At 49.5% G+C, this 20,456-nt stretch overlaps 1 protein-coding gene across 3 annotated transcripts in view; it reads left to right on the plus strand.

The window, feature by feature from the left end:
• Window positions 1-20,456, plus strand: part of CCND3 (cyclin D3) — a 48,118-nt gene that overhangs the window by 20,376 nt on the left and 7,286 nt on the right. For 2 of the 3 annotated variants that reach the window (XM_030000316.1, XM_030000317.2), the window contains exon 2: window positions 13,626-13,841. In XM_030000316.1, the coding sequence (XP_029856176.1) occupies window positions 13,626-13,841 (216 nt within the window). Of the gene's footprint in view, window positions 1-11,478; window positions 11,787-13,625; window positions 13,842-20,456 lie in introns of those variants that run through there. The other variant, XM_030000315.2, reaches the window with a different exon arrangement.

Consider the following 20,456-nt stretch of genomic DNA (forward strand, 5'->3'; position numbering starts at 1 on the left):
ACTTTTTCTTTTCACTGTAAACACTTATTACATATTCTTATTGTACATCATGTTATCTGGGTGAGGGGGGATAATGCTCCACATTCTCTCTGGGAAACTTGTTAAGATACTAGAAAATAGAAATTGCTGTGCTGATGAAACCGAAGGCTCATTTAACAGTCTCCTCTCTCCAAGAGGCCAGTATTAGCTGACTCAGAAGGCATAAGAACCCTGCACAAGCAGACTAGGGATAATTTGCAAGAACCGTTACTGGTGTTGACTCTGAAGCATGTGGTTTAGCATCTCCTCTCATGCATTTTAGAATACAAGATAGTCTTGATATCCAGAGAATATCCAACCTCTTTCTGGCTTGTAATCTTGCTTAGGAATCACAAGAAGTTGGCATTGTAGGCTCAAAAGGAAGTGGCAGGAGCCAGGACTGGTTGTTAGCTGTCAAACCCCAAAAGGTCATGCTTAGGTTGGTGTGCTGAGAAGAACGAGGTAGGAGTGCAGTTGCAAATGGAAAACATTTCCATGCACTGCACTGTTGTCTCTAGGAAACCTTTCAAGCACTCCCAGGCCCAGCAGTTTGCTAAGAAGACCGAGATCTCATTCCTTTCACTACAGTTACCAGCAGAAAGGGTTGTGTTTTTTGGTTTGTGTTTTTTTTTTTTTTTTTTTTTCCCAAGTAGAATCTGCTGCTGGCTCCACTGAAGCTGGTCACAGCTTTTGTTAAAAAATTAAGCCCTTCCGTATTCAGCTGTGCTTGATGCAGTAATACATTGCCTAATCCTTGCCTGGGTATGAGGGAGCTCCTGCTGACCCTGCATGCTTGGGAGGGGACCGACTGATTCCCCCGAGTGACCAAACAGCTGCATCTTGAACCAGGCAGCCAAGTGGTAACGGCAAATGTGCATTCAACTCTTCTGCCCTGGAGCGTGACCACAGGAAAGGGGCTCCGTGCAAAATAGCAAGCGATGCATTGATGCCCTTCCGCAGCTCCAGGCAAGCCAACGGATTTCATGGGGGGACCTTGGGCCTTGGCAGGGCGGTGGTGGCAGGGGCTGGGGGAGACTGCCAGGGTCTCCTTATTGCTTGTGTATGTGCTGGGCACAGCCAGTGTGGAGAAAACATTCTTCCCAATTGGGTGCTGAAGGAGGGTCTTGCCTTCTCTTGTCTCATGCCTCGGTGCAACCCCAACATCAGGCAGGGAGGCGAGTCCTCTTTCAGTAGCTGTTTCCGCAGAGGGACTCACAGGACCAGGGGTAATTCCAGTTTCCTTGGCTAAGGCCATTGAATTACAGGGCATACAGGAGATTTAAGTAGCACTGAGGTCTAACTGTCATCTCCCATCACCTCCAACTTGTTTACATCCCTCTAGGGCCTCCTGTTCTTTCTTCCTCTGTAGCTATTAAGGGTTTGTTCTTTTCTGGCAAGGAAGAGGCAAGATCCCAGCTGACCTGGAATCTTTTGGTAATTCTTGGAGGCAGCTGCGAACTGACTGTACTCCCCAACCTCGATGAGGTCAAGACAGGAGCTGAAGTCATCAGTCACTGTTTCCCAGGAGTTAGCTGCTGTGCTGTGTGTTCGACTCCCTCCCGAGTTTTCAGACCATTATTGAAAGGCTGGCTTGGCCAGTCCCTGTGTTTTTACACTCACGTTTTGTACTACAAGGCCTGTCAGCTGCCAAACAGGGCAAGACAGCGGTGCTCATACAGTGCAGCCTGTAACCGAGAGGCCAGGTCCTTCAGAAGATGATGGCCAAGTCACTTCAGAGCACACGGGGCTTGGCATGCATTCCCAGATGGCTGCTTTAAGGGGGGCAGTGAGTCTCTTGCAGCCTCTGTTCAGGCACCCAAACCTGTGTATTACATCCATGACCACAGGATTATACCTTTAAATCAAACAGATCTCATCTCTGTGAAATCTTCATCACAGGCATGGAAGGGGAGGGAGCAGGTTTCTAAAAAAGCTCAGCTTTCGCTGAGACTAATCCAGATCCTGCCTCTTCCACCACCTTGAGAACAAAAAGATTTGCTGGCTGTTGAGTGCCTTTGAAAATTGAGCCCTTGATTGAGCTTTTATTTTTCTCTCCTTATCCTCCCTTTTCTTTTTCTTTCTGGCTCTCTAAGCATGCATGCATCTTCCCAGTTTCTGTCTCTGCCTGGGCTGAGAAGTCAATCTCATGCCAATTTGATGTTTGCCTTTTCTGAATGCAAGAAGCCCCTGGAGCTCAGGTGGGAGGAGAAACAAGTCACTCTACTTTCCATCATGTACACCACTCAGAGCTCAGCCTGGGAAATGAAAGTTCCCTGGCTGAATCTGAGCAGCCGTCTCCTCCTGTCGCCTTGCCAGCTGAGCCTCACATATTTGTCACAGAATGAGCAGAGCAATGCAGTTCATCTTCTTTGCTTTGCCCAGTTCTCTGCATGCTTCCTCCACTTGCTGTTTGCAGCTCTCCACACATTCAGTTCTCCCCTGCTTGCCCTGGTGCGCTGGGTGGCAGAGGTGTAGCTCTCCTTTTCTTCTCCCTAGGGTCACATTAACAAGTTCAGCCTGGCCAGGGGACCAGACTGGTCCAAAACACAGAAGGAAAAGCCAAAGGAGAGACTCCAGAGATCTCTGTTCCAAAGTCACGCTTGCAGAACAAAGGCAGGGGCATTCCAGGTCAAGGAACAGCAAAGCTAACACCGCTGCACCTGCTGGGCCGTGACGACCCATGTGTCCTTGTCCCCATGTTCCTCGTCTGTTCATCTGTCATATGCTCCTGATTCCCTCATAGGCTTTCAGGAGGCAAGGACCATGGCTTCCCAGAGAGGTCCTATCCCCTGGCACTGCTCAATAATCCCTGCAGTGCCCCCGTGACAGCCATTTACCTGGCTGTGTAACGCCTTATAGGTCCAAACCAGCATCTCTAGTTCCAGCATCTCCAGCTGCTTCTAAAGTTGCTGGGCCAGCATCCTTCAGCTGCTTGCAAGAAGCTTTGGCTCAAATACATAAGGAAGGAGGGGATGTTTTTATGGCAATGACAGTTCCTAGCAGGCCTGGCAAGCCCTGCACTCCTTACTGCCTGACCCAAGCTGTGCAGATAATCAGTGGCTCTGATGGGGCTGTTTAGCAATTCTGCGCTTATTGCCCTGAGCCTGGACAAGGACTGGCAAGGTGTGTGCACAGCAGGGAGTCTCCCCCACCAAAGAGGTGAAGAAGAGCTAACAACAGTTGCAAGGTCCCCTTGTTTGCTGGGCTATGGAGAATCACCCAGGGAGGAGTGACTGCTCAGCATCTTTACAGCCCTACATTGCAGAACAGTAGAAATTATGTGTGAGTGCCGAACGGATCAGTGCCTGGGGGAGAGAGAGCTGCGTCACCAGCACCGAGCACACCAGAGCGTGCCTGAGCAGGACGTGGTGCTGATGTTGTGCACGCGACCTCTTCGATTGTGGTGGGGTTTAGGCAGACAGAGCACCACGCTGGGACTTGGAAGTTGCGGGTTCCCTGTCTAGGCCTGGCACTCATCTGCTGGGGAGCAATGAGCAAGTCATTTCAGTGCCCCGTACCCCAGTTTCCTCATTGGTAAGCAAGGATGTTCCTGCATTCCTCTGCAGATCTGCTAAGCTCTGCCATCCCCTCGTCTTTTCTCCTTCCCCAGCAGCTTATGTTGTGCCACTTCAAAATACTGGGAGCAACAGAGGGTTCTTCAGTGTGGACCAGATTACATGGATTCATCCCTGTGTCGGCAGCTACCCAGAGTAGAGCATATCCAGCCAGATTTCAGCTTCTCCACCCTGAAAGCTGTCTGGCCAAGCCCCTAACACTCGCAGCAGGCTGTTCACTGTCCAGACGTTAACACTTGTTTTGGGGACATGGTCTGCCAGCTCACCTTATAAATAATGCTGAAGAGCTACAAAAATAAATTCAGAAGCACTCATGCCTGATTGCAGGAACCTCTTTGTTTGTCAGTTTGCAGTGGGAAGGAAGTTCATATTTTAATTGCTACAGACAATATCCTGGTAGGAGGCTGACTCTGGTGTTGCACTGCAGTAGATCTGATTCCCTTCTGCTCAGGCTCTTGTAGTGAAGTGGGAAGGACCATATTTCTGCTCATATGTACAGGGCAGGAACGTAAGCTGTGGACTTGATTTTGGCATCAGGTCTAGTTGGGGTGGCTGAAGCCTGGCTCTCTAGTAGGAATAGTTGAATAGGACACAATACCATTCTTTCTAACTCAGCTAGCCATATAAACCACTACTGATTTCAGCTTATGGTGTTTCAGAAGGCATCTTCACTGCTGTGATGCTAGGAGAGGACAGAGCGGACAGGCAGGAGCAGCAGCTCCTATGCTGTAAGGCTCAGAGCAAATGCAAAGCAGCACGTTAGTGTTGGAAGAAATGGTTAACATATCAGGTGACTGCTGCAATCACTCCACCAAAGATCTGCCTAAATTCAGTGGGAATACTGCTTGCCCAGTGATGTGTATGCGTTCAGAGTGTATCTCATTAGCATGTTGTTAATGTCAGTAATTATTGATGACATGAATGCAGAAGCATATGTAGATAATATACAACTACCAGAACTGCTGGGAGAAATGCATCTGTATTTTATTATGGATACTAGCATCTCGGTGAATTTGATCTCCATACATCTGTTGGGATATACAGAGGTACCTGGCTGTGACAATCACAAGAAATACAGTGACATTTGTGCCTTCAGGGAAAGGTGTTCTGGGAATCTAATACTCGGAGAAGGAGACTTGTCTTCAAAGCTGCAGGTTATCTGAATGACAGCTGTGCTGTTGTGTGGATTGTATTTTATTTCCGTTTATTAACACAGAGGTGTGACATTCCTCTTCGCCTGTACTTAATCACTGTGGTTTATAGGTCCTTAAAATTTTCCTTCTTTGGCTTTGCAGTTTGAACTGGAAGGATGAGCATACTTCTTCACTGCCTAGGTGGGGGAGGACACACATGCTATGCATGCATTGGCTTAATGTGGTAAAGCCAGGTTGGCAGCAAAGATGGTGGTCTTTGGGATGGTCCCTGGGGTGTCAGTGGAGGGTCTGCCACGCACAGACACAGCTGCTGTGCTGGACGTGAGAGTGGCTCAGCTCGGCGCTCGCTGGCTGCGTAGGCATATTCTGGCTGATGTGGGGTTGGTACAAGATGTTTCCTTTCAGTTACACCAATGGTGAACCGAGCGCAGCCAGCAAGCTCATGGTAAAGGCTTCTCGCCTGCAAGGTCTGCCGGTAGTTCAAAGCCCTTGTAGTGTATACTCAGCCTGCGCTGGAAGGTAACAGCAAGCCAGGTGCACCACAAGTGGGGGAAGTCAGTGGGGTATCAATCGTTTTCTTTTACCCCCCAAAACACTCACATGCACACAACATAGTCCTCCCTCCCTCCAAGGAACCAAATCTAGCACAGACTCAGCTGATCTGATGAGATTCCTGCCTGCCCATCACTGGTACCCCAGAGCTCGGTCCCGCAGTATTTCCACTGCAAGGCCGGCAGCGGGGTAGCACACACGCTCCGAGCCCACCTTCCATCCTGTCCTGATGTGATCCCCTCTGCCCCTGTAAAGAGAACAATCCTCCTAATTCAGACTTGGGCAGAAACCTGCCCAGTCTCCATCCCCGTTTACCACCTGGCCAAGCCAAGATTAAAATCTAGCCATCCTGCCTGCCAGTTCAGTGCTCAGTCTATCACACCCCACTGTCTCAGGAGTGCTGGCCGGCTCCAGCCCTACTGCCATGATTTTGCTGCCTGCTTTGCTTTGTGAGGTCCTGGAAAATGTGACTGGGTGCTACTGTGCAGTGAACAGCTGGGACGCGGGCTTGAGCCTCATCCCATAGCAGACTCAACTTCTTGCGGCAGGAGCACCAAGCCCAGCTTTCAAGGATTTTCCTTTCTCCCTGCCCCTGTTGCAGCTGGGCCAGTACGCCCTTCCTCATCACTTCACCAGGCAGGACTGATCCCTTCTCCAGTACAACCATGGCTAATTCCTTTTCTGCCTACACTGCTGAGAAGTCTTGAGCTGGCGCTGACTCGCTGACTGGCAGTTTGCGTTGGCAAAGAGGTGCTAGGCACCGGGCTTGCCACATCAAATGAAAAATACCATGCAACCAAAAATTCTTAGAAAAACCCAAACGCATCTCATCTACTGAATAGGGTGTACAAGACGTAGGCAACAAGATCAGTTCAGGGCAGGAAAAGGCAGGAAGGATGGACAAGGGAAGGGTGTTGTAAAAAAATCTATTTTATATGTAAAATTTCAGGGCAGTATTTTTTAACAATTTGCATAATTGGCGACCACAGATAATCCCCTGAAATGAACTAAATATATCACAACTGGGGGCTTTCCAAGCCCCAAGTTTGCTTTCTGAAATTGATTGGTTTCAGCTTTGCATTTTTTTCTATGGTCTTTCTTTCTATCTTTACCAGCTGAATTTGGCTGGTTTCTAAAATGCCTGATTTGGGAGCAAAACTGAACATTCACCTGGGGATGGCTCACTATGGTATGAGTTTGAGTCAATGAAAATGTGACTTAATTTTAGATTTCGTTAGGAAAAGGGAACTAAGGCAGAAAACAGCTGCTAAAATGACAGATGAAGACAAACCTGTTCTAATGATTTTCATAAAAAGTCAGGTGAAACTACATTTAAATCTCTGCTGGCCTAAACTGTTAGCTGAGGCAAAGTGGGCTGGCTCCACTGGAGTCGAATCTGGCCCAGCTGCTGCGAAATGGAGACACTCCAAAGCCATAGTCACTTTGGAAATTTTCTCCTAAATGATTTGCCAAAAGACGTAGTGAATTCCTTGCTAAGTGCATGTTTACAAATGCGTCTCTTTTCATCCATTCATACCTCTTACCAGTCACTTGTTCTGTTCTGGAAGCCACCTAAGCAAAGGGCTTCCCTACATCCAACTGTTTCTCTCCTTTAATAATCCTGGTTAAGGAACTCGTATTATTAAATTGATATATGTCCCAGGATCAGGCATGCTCAGATGCAGATGTGAGGGATATAGCATAAACCCAAACAGTATCAACAGTCAGGCTATTATTTTTGTTTAAATAGACAATTGGTCCAAACTGTACCAAAAGCTGCTCTAATAAGGGGATTTAAGTCAATGAAAAAGCTGTATTTTGACCTTTGAAGCAGCAAGCTTTCTTCTTCAGAATTTTCATGTATATCATTACTGGGTATATCTAAGCATTGCTGAGATTCAGTATTCAGATGATATCACTCCAAACTAATTAGTTGTACTCAAAAGTCTGACCAAGTCAGAGGAAAGGGAATGCATTGGTTGCCAGTAATGGGAAAGATATTAGGAAACACATCCCCTGGGTCAAATGTTAAACTTGTACTCAACCAAACTTCCCTTCACTTCAGTGAAAGCATTTTTTCTAAGTTAAGAATGAATAAGATATGAGAAAGGAGAGAGAGCCAGCTACGGGGGGGGAGACGGCAGTCTTGTGTTTAAGCATGGGACCGAGACCAGGAAATCCTCAGCTCTCCTGCCCACTGGACCAGGGAATGGCTGAATGAGTGGGGAAGATGCCTCAGCTCCCTGTGCCTGCAGGCTCTGATTCATGTGCACTAGAGCCAACGTCTGCGATGGGCCGACGTGCTGCGTCCCTGCAGCAATCTGCCCAGCTGCTGCTGTGTCAGCAGATGAAGCTGTGGACCCCATGGCCTGACCTGCTAGTACTGGTCTATCTTTATCAGCAGTTTAAGTGTGTATGATGGACCTTACACTGGGCCATCTCTTTCTAAAGCAGCAGGGACTTCTGGCAAGCACAGACTGTGACGCCAAAGCACTGCCACAGTGTGCTTTGCTAGCCCTTGCGTGCCAGAGGCCTTGTCTTTTCCTGCTGGGAATAGTTGCAATATCTCTGCTTTAGGGAAAACTGGACGTGAGATATAACGGATTAGGATGTTTGAAGTGCTTTGAAATTCGCAAACCAGAAAGTGTGAAATATGGTCTTTGCTCTTTCTCACACATGCACAAAATGGTACCTGTTTTTCATTTTATTTTGGGGATTTCCTATAGCAAATTATATAGTTATTTGCTCATTGGATTTGGTTTTCAAGTCCTTCATGTATGTTAAGCAGTTTCATTTTGATGTCACTGATGACACTGTAGTTACAGTATGACCAAGGAAGAAGATGGCTTAGCTCTTGGTAGATGAAAATTGGACAGAAGGTAGATACAAAATATAAGACATAGAAACCAGTGTAGAAAAGGTACTGATCATGTTTGACAGCCTTTGGGGCCAGGCCCACTGCTGATGCAAAATGACATAGATAAAAACTTTCCACAGAGAAGAGCTTATGGACATCCCCCTGTTGAATGGCCACCCTAATAAATAGCTTTAGCTTTGATCCAAGCCCACATGTGACACCAGCTGCCCATTGCAATCAGACCTGCATCTGCATTGCCCCTTTAAAAGCTCCAGCTGCTGGTCACTCTTTTTAATTCATCATCAACATACCAAAAAAATGAGCCCCCTTTATGATTCAGCAAAGAATAACATTGCTGGTTCGAGATCCTGGAAGTCTGGAGGCCATCAGGTTTTTTAATTTTTACTCTGAAGGAATTTCCTTTTTTAATATTGCTGTGCTCTCTCTTGCCAAAGCCAGGAAGCTGACTATCTATGGCCAACAGTGACCAAAATTTGGTTTTCCTGGAATTTTCTCTTTTCCCTCCGCACACCCACACAATAGGCTTTTTAGGACGCCTGCAGTCTGTAATTTGCCTTTCTAGCCTGATAATGTGGCTTGCAGAGGCATCAGTTTTGCCAAGTCATCATCTGGAAGGAACACTTTCTTATGCAACAGGCTTCATTTTCCCCCTGCGTGTCCTATGGCCCACGGTTGCCACTGAGCCCAGCTCTAGCCGAACGGGCTGTGTCAGAACCGCCGTGCAGACACTGGGAAACAGGAGAAAGACCATGAAGTCTGGGAAAGGGCCTGAAACTTTCAATTTCAAAAGGCACAGCCCAGAAACCAGAAGGACCAAGAACCCAGTGCTGTGGTTTCCCTTTGCCTGACTAAAGAAAATAGCTGCTGTCTATTTTTACTAAAAATGTGGGACATGAGGCCCTTCTCTTCCCCTGCACAAATGGGGGATGCTGCTCACAATGAAAGAGTGGGGGAGTGGAGCAGGGGGGTCATCCCGGATTAAAACCAGCTGACTGGTCCACAGAAATCTCTCCCATAGATTCTTCAAATATTTCTTGCCCAAACCACTGGAAGATTTATTTGTAAGGTGAAAGAAAGTTAGTTGGGAAAGGGATTTGGGAATCTCATCTCACCTACAAAAATTCTTCTTTTTCATTTTAAGGCAGGGATGGGATTGATCTAATTCTCTCCCCCTTTCTTTTCTCTGGTTCCACATCACTGTGCTGTATGGTGTTCTCAGGGCATTCGGCACAACAAATCAACACTGATGGCATCATTAAAAATTTGCAATGTATCATATACCTTGCAGAAAATAAAAGCCATCTGTACAAGTGTAGAAATGGGATTCCAGTACATGAAATGTGTTATGTATGTGACCTTTGTGTTCACTGTCATGAGTAGTATTTTGAACCTCTAAACCTCTGATCAAAAAGATGTTTTTCATTTTCAACAACAAAAAAACCCATCCTGACCAGGGAGAACAAAGAATTCAGTCTTGTTCTACTTACGCTTATTAACTTCGTATGTTTGTTCTTCATTAAAAGGCTCTTTTTAGATGACTGAAAATACAAAAAAAGTACTAAATGTGTCAAAATGCCACACATAGAAGTGACTTGGGCGGGGGGGAGTAGCTATTATAGCAAATCGCTCTACCTCTTTGCTTCTTTGTTCCTTAGCCCAAAAATACATACAAGTGCATATATTGAGGAATACTCCAGCAGAACTGGTCACAGGTGTTCCAGCTGAGTCCCCTTTGTATGATACCACATCCTAAAAGTCCTTGATTTCTACACATCCCATTGCTCTGTTCCCTTCTGAACAGGAGCAGCTTTCTCCCTAGGACTGCAGGTACAGATTACTGCTGTGAGTTGAATTTGGGCTTGTCTCCATCCGATTCTCTGTATCATGCTCTCAGCCCAGCAATACTGCACTGTAAAGTGGAATATACTGCCCTGTGCAATGAAGTGTTACAGGAGTGCGTACTGCTGAGGTGCTTCATTTCAGAGGGTAAGGCAGTCAGAATTGGCTGATATAATCTAGCAGAGCAAGACGCTGGTGGGCTGGAATGTATTTCCCACCTCTTACATTTGTGATTATAATCATTTGGTTCCAACTGCTGCTGCAAATGCCATGTTGCGGCACCATCTCAGTGGCAAAGAGGCTTATACATGCAGGTCATCGCACTTGGGCTTCACGACTGGTATTGGGAACTTTCATTAAAAATGGACCTCCTGAGCTAATTCTCTCCACTCAGTGAGGAGCTTTTAATTTGCGAGCTTGAAGGCAATGCGTTCTCCCCTCCAGTTAGAGAATCTGTTGTACATTTTATACTGTTGCCTGACCCTTCCCATTGGCACTAGCAAAGTCAAGACACTGCAGTTTTTGTAGCCAGTGACAAACATCAGAGAGCAACGTGGCCAGAATTACAGCCCGTTGTCTGCAACTTCCCATACCAGAAAGCAATTACTGCTGGGTCGACTAGAAGCAGACTCAGGTACCGGTGGGGAGCAAATCCTATGCTGTGTTAAGTCACAATGCAAACTTACTCAAAAGCCTTTGAAATTCCTAGAGTAAGTAGCTATTCAGTGTACAATTATTGCCAAACAATTGTTAATTATTCTGAAAAACCAGCCAAGCCTGACAAACCCTTATCTCAGCAGACACTGAGGTTGCTATCTCCCATAGAGCTGCACCAGTAGTAACATGAGGGTAATTTTTGGAAGACAGCAGGCTCAGTATGGACTGGCTCCAAGTATGTACACAGCTGATTATTTTCATAGCCTTGAAGGACTTCGGTCAGACACACATACAGAAAAAAAAAAAGGTATAGGGCCACATACTGAAAAAATTACTCTTAGAAATTTGTAGACTGGGTTGACAGAAGCCTCCCGGCAAACCCCAGGACTGTCCCTCTGCAGCCTGCATGGCCTGCAGAGAGCTCGACACCGCCTGGGCACCGGGGAGCGGCCCCTGGAAACAAAGGGGGTGCCGGGGGAGATGGGCGGCCGCTGGTGCCGCAGCGGAGAGACGGGGCGAGTCCCGGGGGCGGCCGGCCCCGGCTGCCCCCCCCCCCCCTCCCCGCCTTGTCCCCCCCGCCCCAACATGGCAGCAGAACCCCGCGGCCGCCCCACGTGCTGTCAGCCCGCCGGCGCGCCTTTCGCCCCGCCCCCCGGGGAGGAGGCGTGACCACCGCCCGGTTTCGGCGCGTTGCAGCCGGTCGGCCCGCGGATTGGTGGGAGGCGGGGTTGGCCCCGCCCTTCGGCGCGCCTCGGCCGCCCGGGCTTGGCGGGTCGCCCCGGGGTGGGCGGCGGCCCCGCCCCCTGGAAGCGCGGCCAGTTCCCGGCGTCCCGCGGCGGCTGCAGCGGAGCCGGCGGGGTGCCTGCCTGCACTGCCCGCACTGCCCGCTCGCCCTGCCCGCTTTTGCCCGCACCCATGGAGCTGCTGTGCGTGGAAGCTGTCCCCCGCGTGCCCCGCGCCGGGCGCGACCCGCAGCTCCTGGGGGACCGGCGGGTGCTGCAGAACCTGCTGAGCCAGGAGGAGCGTTACAGCCCCCGCGTCTCCTACTTCCAATGCGTGCAGCGGGAGATCAAGCCCTACATGCGGAAGATGCTGGCCTTCTGGATGTTGGAGGTACGGGACTCCCTGCTGCCTCCTCTCCCGCCGCAGCTCCGGCTCCCCGCCCGGCCACCGGCGCTTTTCCTCGCTCGCCGTCCGCGTTTGCAAACGTGCGCGCTCCTGCTCCGGCGGGAGAGAGCTGGCGGCGGGGGGAAGCACAGGGAAGAAGCACCCGACCCGTGTTCTCTGGTCGGGGGGGGGGGGGGGTTGTTCGCCTCGTGCAGGGGTGCAAGGGATAATCCAGGGGACGGGAAAGCCCTGAAATCCCAGGGTTTGGCATGCGCCGGAGGTCAGGTCTCCGGTATGGAGGGTATGCCGGTGGGGAGGAAGGGGGCTGCACATGGAGGGTCTGGAGGCGGGTGAGGAAGGCAGTCTGCAGTGGGGCAGTATCTCTGTGAGTGCTGGCTGTGCTAGAAGATGTGATTGCCCCATGCAGGAGGAGCAGATTCCCCCCCCCCCGCCCCGAACCCGCAGCCTGTGCTCACCCCACCTCGGTGGTGTGCTGCCACGCTGCTATCGGACTCCCTGTTCACCCACTGCTCCCCAAAACTTCTGGGCAGAGAGCTCAGCTGTGCACCCGGCAGGCTAGAGACTTGTGTTTCCTGAATGGGGCTGAAAATGCCTGGTTAAAGGGGGAAAATAATATCGCTACCATTTACTTCCCTAAATTAAAAATGAATGCGGCTCTCTGCGGGATACAGTTCAGTGGGGGAAATCTCATGGGCCTCTTCATGAGGTGGTCAGAGTGAACAGTCTCAATAGAGAAAGAAAGAACAGATTCAGCAAAGAACAAACGACGTTGGGATCGAGCCTGCCCGCTCTCCACCCCAGCCGCTGTTGCAAGAAGTTGCCTGCTTCTGTCAAAAGAAATAATGAGCAAGATGCTTTTTAAAGTTTGGGTGGTTGTTTTTTTTTCCCCCTGCTATTATTGTTCTGTTTCTGTAATTCCCTTACTGAGAAGGGTAGTTAGATAAATGCTGCTTTGGAGCCTGTTCCTGTGAAGCCCTAAAGGCGGTCAAGAAGTGGATGGCACTGGGCAGTTGTCATGACCGTGCGTGTCGGTGTCCCCGGCGCTGTGGCAGTCTGTGCAGGGGGAGGCAGTCGCTGCTGGAAGGAGAACAGTGGTGGCTGCTGCTGTGTGAGGAGAAACCTCAATATTTTTATGGTTGCCTTGAAAGAAGGAAGTTAAATATGACCAGTGTTTTGATACTGGTTGAGAGATAAGAGCAGAGGACTGAAATTTAGAGCTCCTGGATTCTGTTCATGGCTGTGGTACAAGTATGGCTTAGGGAGGAGGAAGGCTTTCGGACTCAACCATTGATTTGGGCTCTGCCATTGATTCTTCTTGTCTTTCTGGATCACTTAAGGTGGAATTGCCAGAAGTGACTGTGGATCCTCCCCTGTTAGGTCTCCAGCTGCAGATACGCTGGAATTGTTCATTTTCTCTAGAGGTCCCCAGTCTCCACAGAGCAGAAAATGGTAGCTTTGCTGTACAGCTGACTAGAGACATCCCCAACAATGAACATTAAAAAAGGGGCCAAATAAAGCAATTTTGGTCTTAACTTATATGTAGTTAGAAAGAGTGCACAAGTAAGTTCTGCAGCTTTCCACAGGAAGATGAAGTCTTAAGGCATTGGTCAAACTTGTTGCTGGTGTAATCCCACGGAAGTCATAGGCTTAATGCCTGTAGCTAATTTACTCCTTAGCACTGAGGTGTCTTCAAAGCCCTGCAGATAAGTGTGAAACACCATCATGACCAGAAGCTTTGAAGCTGCGGTACAGGCAAGATCTGGGGAGTCCTGTGCTGATTAAAACTTCCTTTTATTTTTTATTTTTGTAATTGGGTTTTGTCAGGTGTGCGAGGAGCAGAAGTGCGAAGAAGAGGTCTTCCCCTTGGCCATGAATTACGTGGATCGCTACCTGTCGTCCGTCCCCATGCGGAAAAATCACTTGCAGCTTCTGGGAGCAGTCTGCATGCTCCTTGCTTCCAAGCTGCGAGAAACCATGCCCCTGACCGTGGAGAAACTCTGCATTTACACAGACAACTCCATCACACCTCAGCAGCTCCTGGTAAACACCCCTATCTCAGAGAGCCCTCTACCTCCTCCCTAGCTCTCTTATCTCCTGCATCCTGCTACTTGGCAGCATACCTGCCTCAGTGTCTCCCCCTGTTCTCTTTCTCCCATTTCTTCACCTTCCCTGGTGTTCCCCAACCAACCTTCTCTCCTCCTTGCCCCGGTGGGCATGATGGCAGTTGGTGGAGACCTTCCCATCCTGGGCAGACCCTCGCTCCCTGTTGTGGGAAGCAGCTTTGTCACCTCCAGGTTATAGAGAAGGTTCCTTGTGCTTTAAGTGCTTGTTGCCAGGACGGAGCTGCCACGCTGAGCTTGCTCTCGAGTGACAGCTCTGGAGAACAAAGGCTCCTGTCTGCGCAGCCGGCAGGGCACAAGGCAGGGGCTGCCGCTGGGGCGTGTGGCTCTGACTTGCCCCGGCTGCAAAGGGGCGTGACGTGGGAGATGCATTTCCACACCAGCAGGAAAAACGAAGCTTTAAGTGGAGAGTTAACCAGCAAAATGGGTAGGAGCTTTTCTGACCTGGGATCCAGCTGGCTGGGTTGTACCATCAAGGCTGATAGTGCTGTCAAGGTGATGGAAATGAGTGGGACCTTGCTGCTGCCTAGGTCCTGCTCCGCGCCCTTGAGTTAAAACAGGGCTACTTTGCCTCTTCCATTGTACGCTCAGGCAGAAGCTTTGTAGGTTTTAAAAGGCGAAGCATTTTCATGTCTGATGGAAGTTCAAAGCAAAAATCCAAACCTCTGAGTTCAACTTTGCCAATGGGGGAGGAAATTGGAGAACCCCTTTTCTTGGGGGCCTTCCGTGCTGTTAGATCAGAGCCCTTGGGAGGAAACGGCCACCTCGCTTCGAGTAACAAACATCCCTGGAGACGGTTTGTCTACGAGAATTTCTCAGGGTTAGTCATCGCCTTATTAAATATCTATTTTTTTGGGCTGGGGTGGGTGAGATGATCTGAGTGTGATTTGTCCCCAGGGTGGGGAGTGAACCCACAAAACTTTCAGGTGTGAATCGGAAGGCAATTTGGGTAACTGGGGAACTCTAGTATGAACATGGTTTTTCCAAGTGCCAGTGAAGGCTGGGGAAAATCCCCTCACCTCCATACCTCTCTCCCTATAGTCATTTGTGGGTGGTTGTTGCCTTAAGTAGCACCCACGGAAAAAAAGTATGTGGATCATTAACATGAATAGTGGTGAGGGATGGGAATGCACAAAGGAAACACAAGGGCTTGTTGCTTCTCTGGATGCTGAGCTGTGGTTGTGCTGCAGCATCCTGCTGGGGGGGCTGCCACAAAATCTCTGTGTGCAAAGACTTTCTCCTGCTTTGTCAGTAAAGCTTCATCCTTGAGAGCACCTTCTCATCCAGCGATGGATTCTGCGTGGGTATCTTCCCAGGACTGGGATCCATCCCATGAAGCTAATCCCAGCCTGTAATGGGAGGGTTCCTGTTGGCCCTGTGATAATGAGGGGGTTAACATTTAGCTGGAAAAACAGGGAGGGGGGAATGGTAGTTGGTTTGCATTCACTTTTCTGCTGGGCCAGTGAAAGTTGCCTCTGTTGCAGAGGCAACAAGCTGAGCAGAAGGTGCCTAGCAGTCGTCTTGTGGGCAAGCAGGCTGCATTTCAAAGCATGGACAGTGCTCTCCATGCCCTCAGGAGCATGAAGCCAATCAAAATGCATGTTGTGGGCCAGTGTCCGATTTCTGTCCCTTCAGAGTGATGGGTAAGCTCTCTGTCCAACAGGAATATGGGTTGCAGGAAGGTGAACTTACTGCCATGCTTCACCTCTATCTCCCTCTCTGATCCAGACTTTACAAGGAATCCTGTCATCATCCCTGCAGACTAGGAGAGATCATCACAGTAAATTCTTGGGCTACAAGGATTTGGTCTTGGTGGGCACCTTATGCATATCTCCCACAGATCCCAGTTGTATTTCATTCTGATTTATTTGGTGATTTATTCTTGGTGAGGATTTGCTTTTTTCAGTTTAATCTTGAGCTGTGTTTGTAGCAGGCTTCTTCCAAAGGAGAACAGTTAGGAGATGTGCAGGTGGGTAGCGCATGTGCAACATCCCTGGAGGCTTTCCTTCACTTTTGCACTCAAATGCTAATGCCTCCTCACTTGGAGTCTTTTTTTATTTCTTCCCCCCAGAGGTTTGTCCGCAGGAAGCTGTGGCTAAGCAGTGCCACAATGTTCATCTTCCCTTCTCCCTCCTCCTGGCAGCATTGGGGTGGAGATGAAGGAGGAAAGCACTGTCTGCCGCCTGTTGCTCATTTCTGATTGTGCAGGTCTCGGTACTGGAGTTCTTCCTTGTACTTTTTTCCCACCAGGATCCTGGGCTGCAACAGGAGGCAGAGCCGGATGGTTGGCACGGATGTCTTTCATTGTTGTGCTCTGGAATCAATATGCAGTTGAGGTGGACAAGAATGGCTTCATTTTGGGGGTCAAAAGTCCTTTCTTGGGATAGCCAAAGATAGCTTTTTCAGGCAAATAGGATCCCTTTTCTCTTTCCCAAGGGGATGGCTGTGAGCATTCAGCAGTGCAGGGGTTTATTCCTGGTGATCTGTGCTAGCCAAAGGGCTGAGCAGAAGGCACCACAAACCAGCCACAGCCCTTAAGGAGAGGTGCTGAGGCATTTGCAGATGTCTGGGCAGGAGATGCTCTGTAGCCCGTGATCTGGTGGTCATCTTTCCCTGCCTGCCACAAAACGTGCTTTCGGTAGATATTTAACCCTGTTTGGAGCAGATCCTGCTCCAGTCTCCCATTGCTCTCCACTGCAAAGAGGGAGCGGAGGTAACATCTGAAGATATGTGAAGGATTTGTCTTTGCTTTGGGACCTGACAAGAGTTTATACCCTGATTACAAAACCAGGGTGAGCTGCTGTTTTCCTCCTCTGTGCTAATCGTGGTAATGTTACTTCTCTTTCACAATCTTGCAGTAGAAGAGGGTGGGGAGGGGAAGGGGAGCTTCTTCATCAAGGTTTGGACAATGGTGCATCCTGGCCTCTTCTCATGGATCGGTGCCATTTCAGCCTCCAGTGTGTCCTCCCCGGCCTTTCGGAGGAAGCTGGCCCACTTTCCCAGTAGGTTTGCTTCCTTCTCTTGCAGGGATGCTTGGCACCAGCTCAGCAGTTTAGAAAGGACGTATTTGAAACAAAATCTTGATGAAGTTATTCTAGGGAGAAGGAAATGATGCAACGAGGGACTTGTCCATTTGGAGGAAGTTGGATTTCCGTCAAGAGCGTTATCTAACCTACCTTTTTTTTTTTTTTTTTTTTAATAAAGGCTTTTCTGGCCTGTGCAAGAGCGCGTTCAGCTGCTTGAAGGCTGGGCAGAGCAGTTGTATGTAACCTTCATCTCCCTGGTTTGCCCCTAATACATTGTCTTGCCTCTGAAATCTTTGACCTAAGCTCAGGTTTGCAAACTGCCAGGTGTTTCTTAGCAAAGACCGTAAGCAGGATCAAAGCCACCAGGCAGATAATGAAGGGAGCAGCAGTGATGGCAGGCCATAAGGAGTGAAAATAAGAGAAGGAGATAACAGCTGAGTAGAAAGGGATATTTGCTTGTGACAGAGCATTGACTTTTCAGAAGATATACTTGTGTTTTACTGTTTTACCTTCTGCTTATTGCATGGGTCAGATAGGTGTGACCATTTCTGCACCTGAAATTGGCACCTTTACCCTTGACATCCAGTCTTGAACTCTGGTCAGGGGATGGAAACAAAACGTTTGCCCCAGATTTCCTATTTGCAAATGGACTTTCACGGCTGCTCATTTCTGTACCTGTGTCTCAGCTGCTGGGTAGGGTGGGTGGCCAGCAGCAACATCAGCAGCTCTTTCCACCCTCTTTTTGAGTCAGCTCACGAGCACAACAGAGTGCAGCCTGCTCCCACTTCGCTGGTGTCTCATCAAGTCTGTGATAATGTAAAATGGTACCTTATCAACTTGAGTGACAAAATCGAGCGCAACTTCCTTTTCTCCTGCAGACAGGGCTGCTGCAGAGAGGAGCTGGGCTCTCTGCTCCCTGTGCAGCCTCGCCAGATAGGTTTACACAGACTCCTTGTAGGCATAGCGGGTGTGTGGGTGTTGCTGAGGGTAGAGCTTGATGTATAGAGTGACTGTCACTACATGAAAAGGAGAGAAGCTGGTGTGACTGTCACATCCCAGACTGAGTTTGCAGAGCTGTAAATTGAGTAAAACCATCTCCGCTTGTGACTCGGGTCTGTCTTAGTGAGAGGGCGCAGAGGCAGCAACCAGGGGCTTGAGGCTGTTTCACTGCAACAGGACTGTGCTCTGAGATCACTTTGTCCAAGCAGGGGAGGCAATGGGAAATGGTCACTGCTTTCCTTCCTTCTTTTTTTTTTTTTTCTTTTTTTTTCTTGTGGGATGGAGCCAGGAGAGATCAAGGGAGCAAGCTTGCAGAGGGGAAGCTCAGCTGCTCTGTGATTTCCACCCCTAGAGACACAGGCCGAGTGTGGGGGAGCTCTGCCTTGGGGGATCTTGCAGAAGGGGGACCTGATGCATTCCCAGCAATGGGATGCTCAGTGGGCACCACTGGCAGCTTGCAGCCCTTCCACAGGGAGGGTGGGCTCCACAGGCTGGAGAAACAAAGAAATATTTTCCACTTTCTTCCTCTCTCACTAGCCAGGCAGAGACTGATTCAATTAGGTGCAAAACAAAATGCCAGGAAAAGGATGTTTGCTATACTGAGTGGTGCTGCTGTTGCAAACCTGCTTGCCTATCTCTTGCAGCCTTTTGTTCTGCTTCTTCCACAGATAAAGTGATTCAGAGATTCTGACATGCTGCTCTGGGAGTGGGAAGTCCCCAGGGTTAGCAGGAGAGAAGCGAGGAGCAGGGTGGTTTGGCAGGAGGGACGCTTCCCTGAGCTAAATCCTGTGAGCTGGTGACAGTCCTTGGCGCCTGTTGCCTTCAGCTGGCATCTCGAGTGCCGGCTGGGTCTTGGGATCAGGCCTTTTGTAACAACGAGGTTTTTAAGAAGACGATGAACCTGTGTACTTGCTGGAAAAGAGCTGCTTTTGTGTATTGCAAATGGACAGGCTGTTGTACCGGATCAGTCCTGGTGTGGCAGGAGCCAGCTTGTCCCAGGTGAGGTCTCATGGCTGAGCTGGTCTGTGCCCTGGTTCTTCTCCTTAGGACAAAATGTGTCCCAGCAGGGACAGGCTGTCTGCCACACCAGTGTGGACATCATGTGCCTCTGGTCACTCCCAGTAGCTGGCTTGTCGCTGGATGATGCTGGGATGGTGTCCCGTCTGTGCTCAGGAGCTCCCCTCTCAGGTGTAGTGATCCCTTTTGGGTTTGCTTTGCGAGCAGCGATCTCCAGGTCCTGCTTTTGACCTTTTCCCTGGGGCTGCAAAAGGGCCATGCTCCCAGCTGGCGTGGAGAAGTCAGGCTGGAGCTGCCTTGGCCTCTCACCCTTGGGGCAGTGAGTGCCGAAGGTGTCAGCAGTGTCCTGTGCCCTTTCCCGAGAAACTGGGCTGATGCATTAGCAAGCAGCCGGCTTTCCCAGCCCGCTGCCCTTCATGGGTTCCAGATGAGTAACACGTAGGGACAACGCACAGAGCTCTCTTTCTCCAGCAGCTCTTTCCTTGTGTCACCTTGCTGTGTTGCTGCAGTTTAACCAGTGGCCAGCACTACCTGTTTTTTCTTCTTTTACCCAAGCCTGATCTCTCCTCTCTGTTCTAATCCCCCAGTTGAACCAGCCACCCTTGGTGACCTGTGCTGAGATCCTCAGGCTCTGGAGCTCATTGCTAGGTTTCTTCTTGCTTTTGTCCTGTGGATTTAGCTTAAAAATATAGAAGGACTGGCAGGCTGGCCATCCATATGTGAGACTAGTGAGCATGCTCTAGCGAAGCACTGCTTTCTGGTTGGAAAAGTGCAGGCTGTGAAATGGCAAACGGCGCGTTTGGCCTCATGGGGGATTTGGAGCAGGTTGAGCAATGCTGCTCATTTAAGCAACTCAAAACTGGTATTGTTGTGTAAGGGGAAAGAGTGGGTTTTAAAAAAAATTTTAAAAAAAAGAGAGAAAATGAAGATCTGCCCTTATGAAAAATCTCACTTCTTCAAATCCATCTGTTCTGGCAGCCCTTTGGCACGTCTGTGAGCAGCATTGACCTTGAAATCCTAGACTACTTGGAAAAAGAATAGATATTCTGCTGGGTGGGACTAGGTCCTGAAATGGAGATATCCGATACAAATCCCAATTCAGCTCTGTCCTTCCAAACCTGGAGCTTCAGCTCCTGCAGGGTGTTTTCCTTTGCCAGCACATCTGCAGGGCCTGCTAGCAGGGAGGAAGAACATGGGGGCATCTTCTGTGGCCTTTCTGGCATACCCGGACCATGTTGCCAAAACCAGATTTGCTGCTGATCCAGAGGATGAGAGAAATTGAGGGGCAGAGATCTTCATCGTGGCTTGGGACATGGGGGAATTGGGACCGGCAGAGAGGCTTGGCTGGCTGGGTGTGGGCTGCCTGTGACATTCCTGCTGCAACGGGAAGGGAAATGATCCTGGGAAGACGCTGCTCTCACCTCTCCTGAGACTGCTCTGTCGGTGGCATGGTCGTACCCAGATGTAACATTAAAGCCACCCAGCCCAGTGAG

Source organism: Aquila chrysaetos, chromosome 24, assembly GCF_900496995.4.
Source record: "Aquila chrysaetos chrysaetos chromosome 24, bAquChr1.4, whole genome shotgun sequence".
Lineage (NCBI taxonomy): Eukaryota > Metazoa > Chordata > Aves > Accipitriformes > Accipitridae > Aquila > Aquila chrysaetos.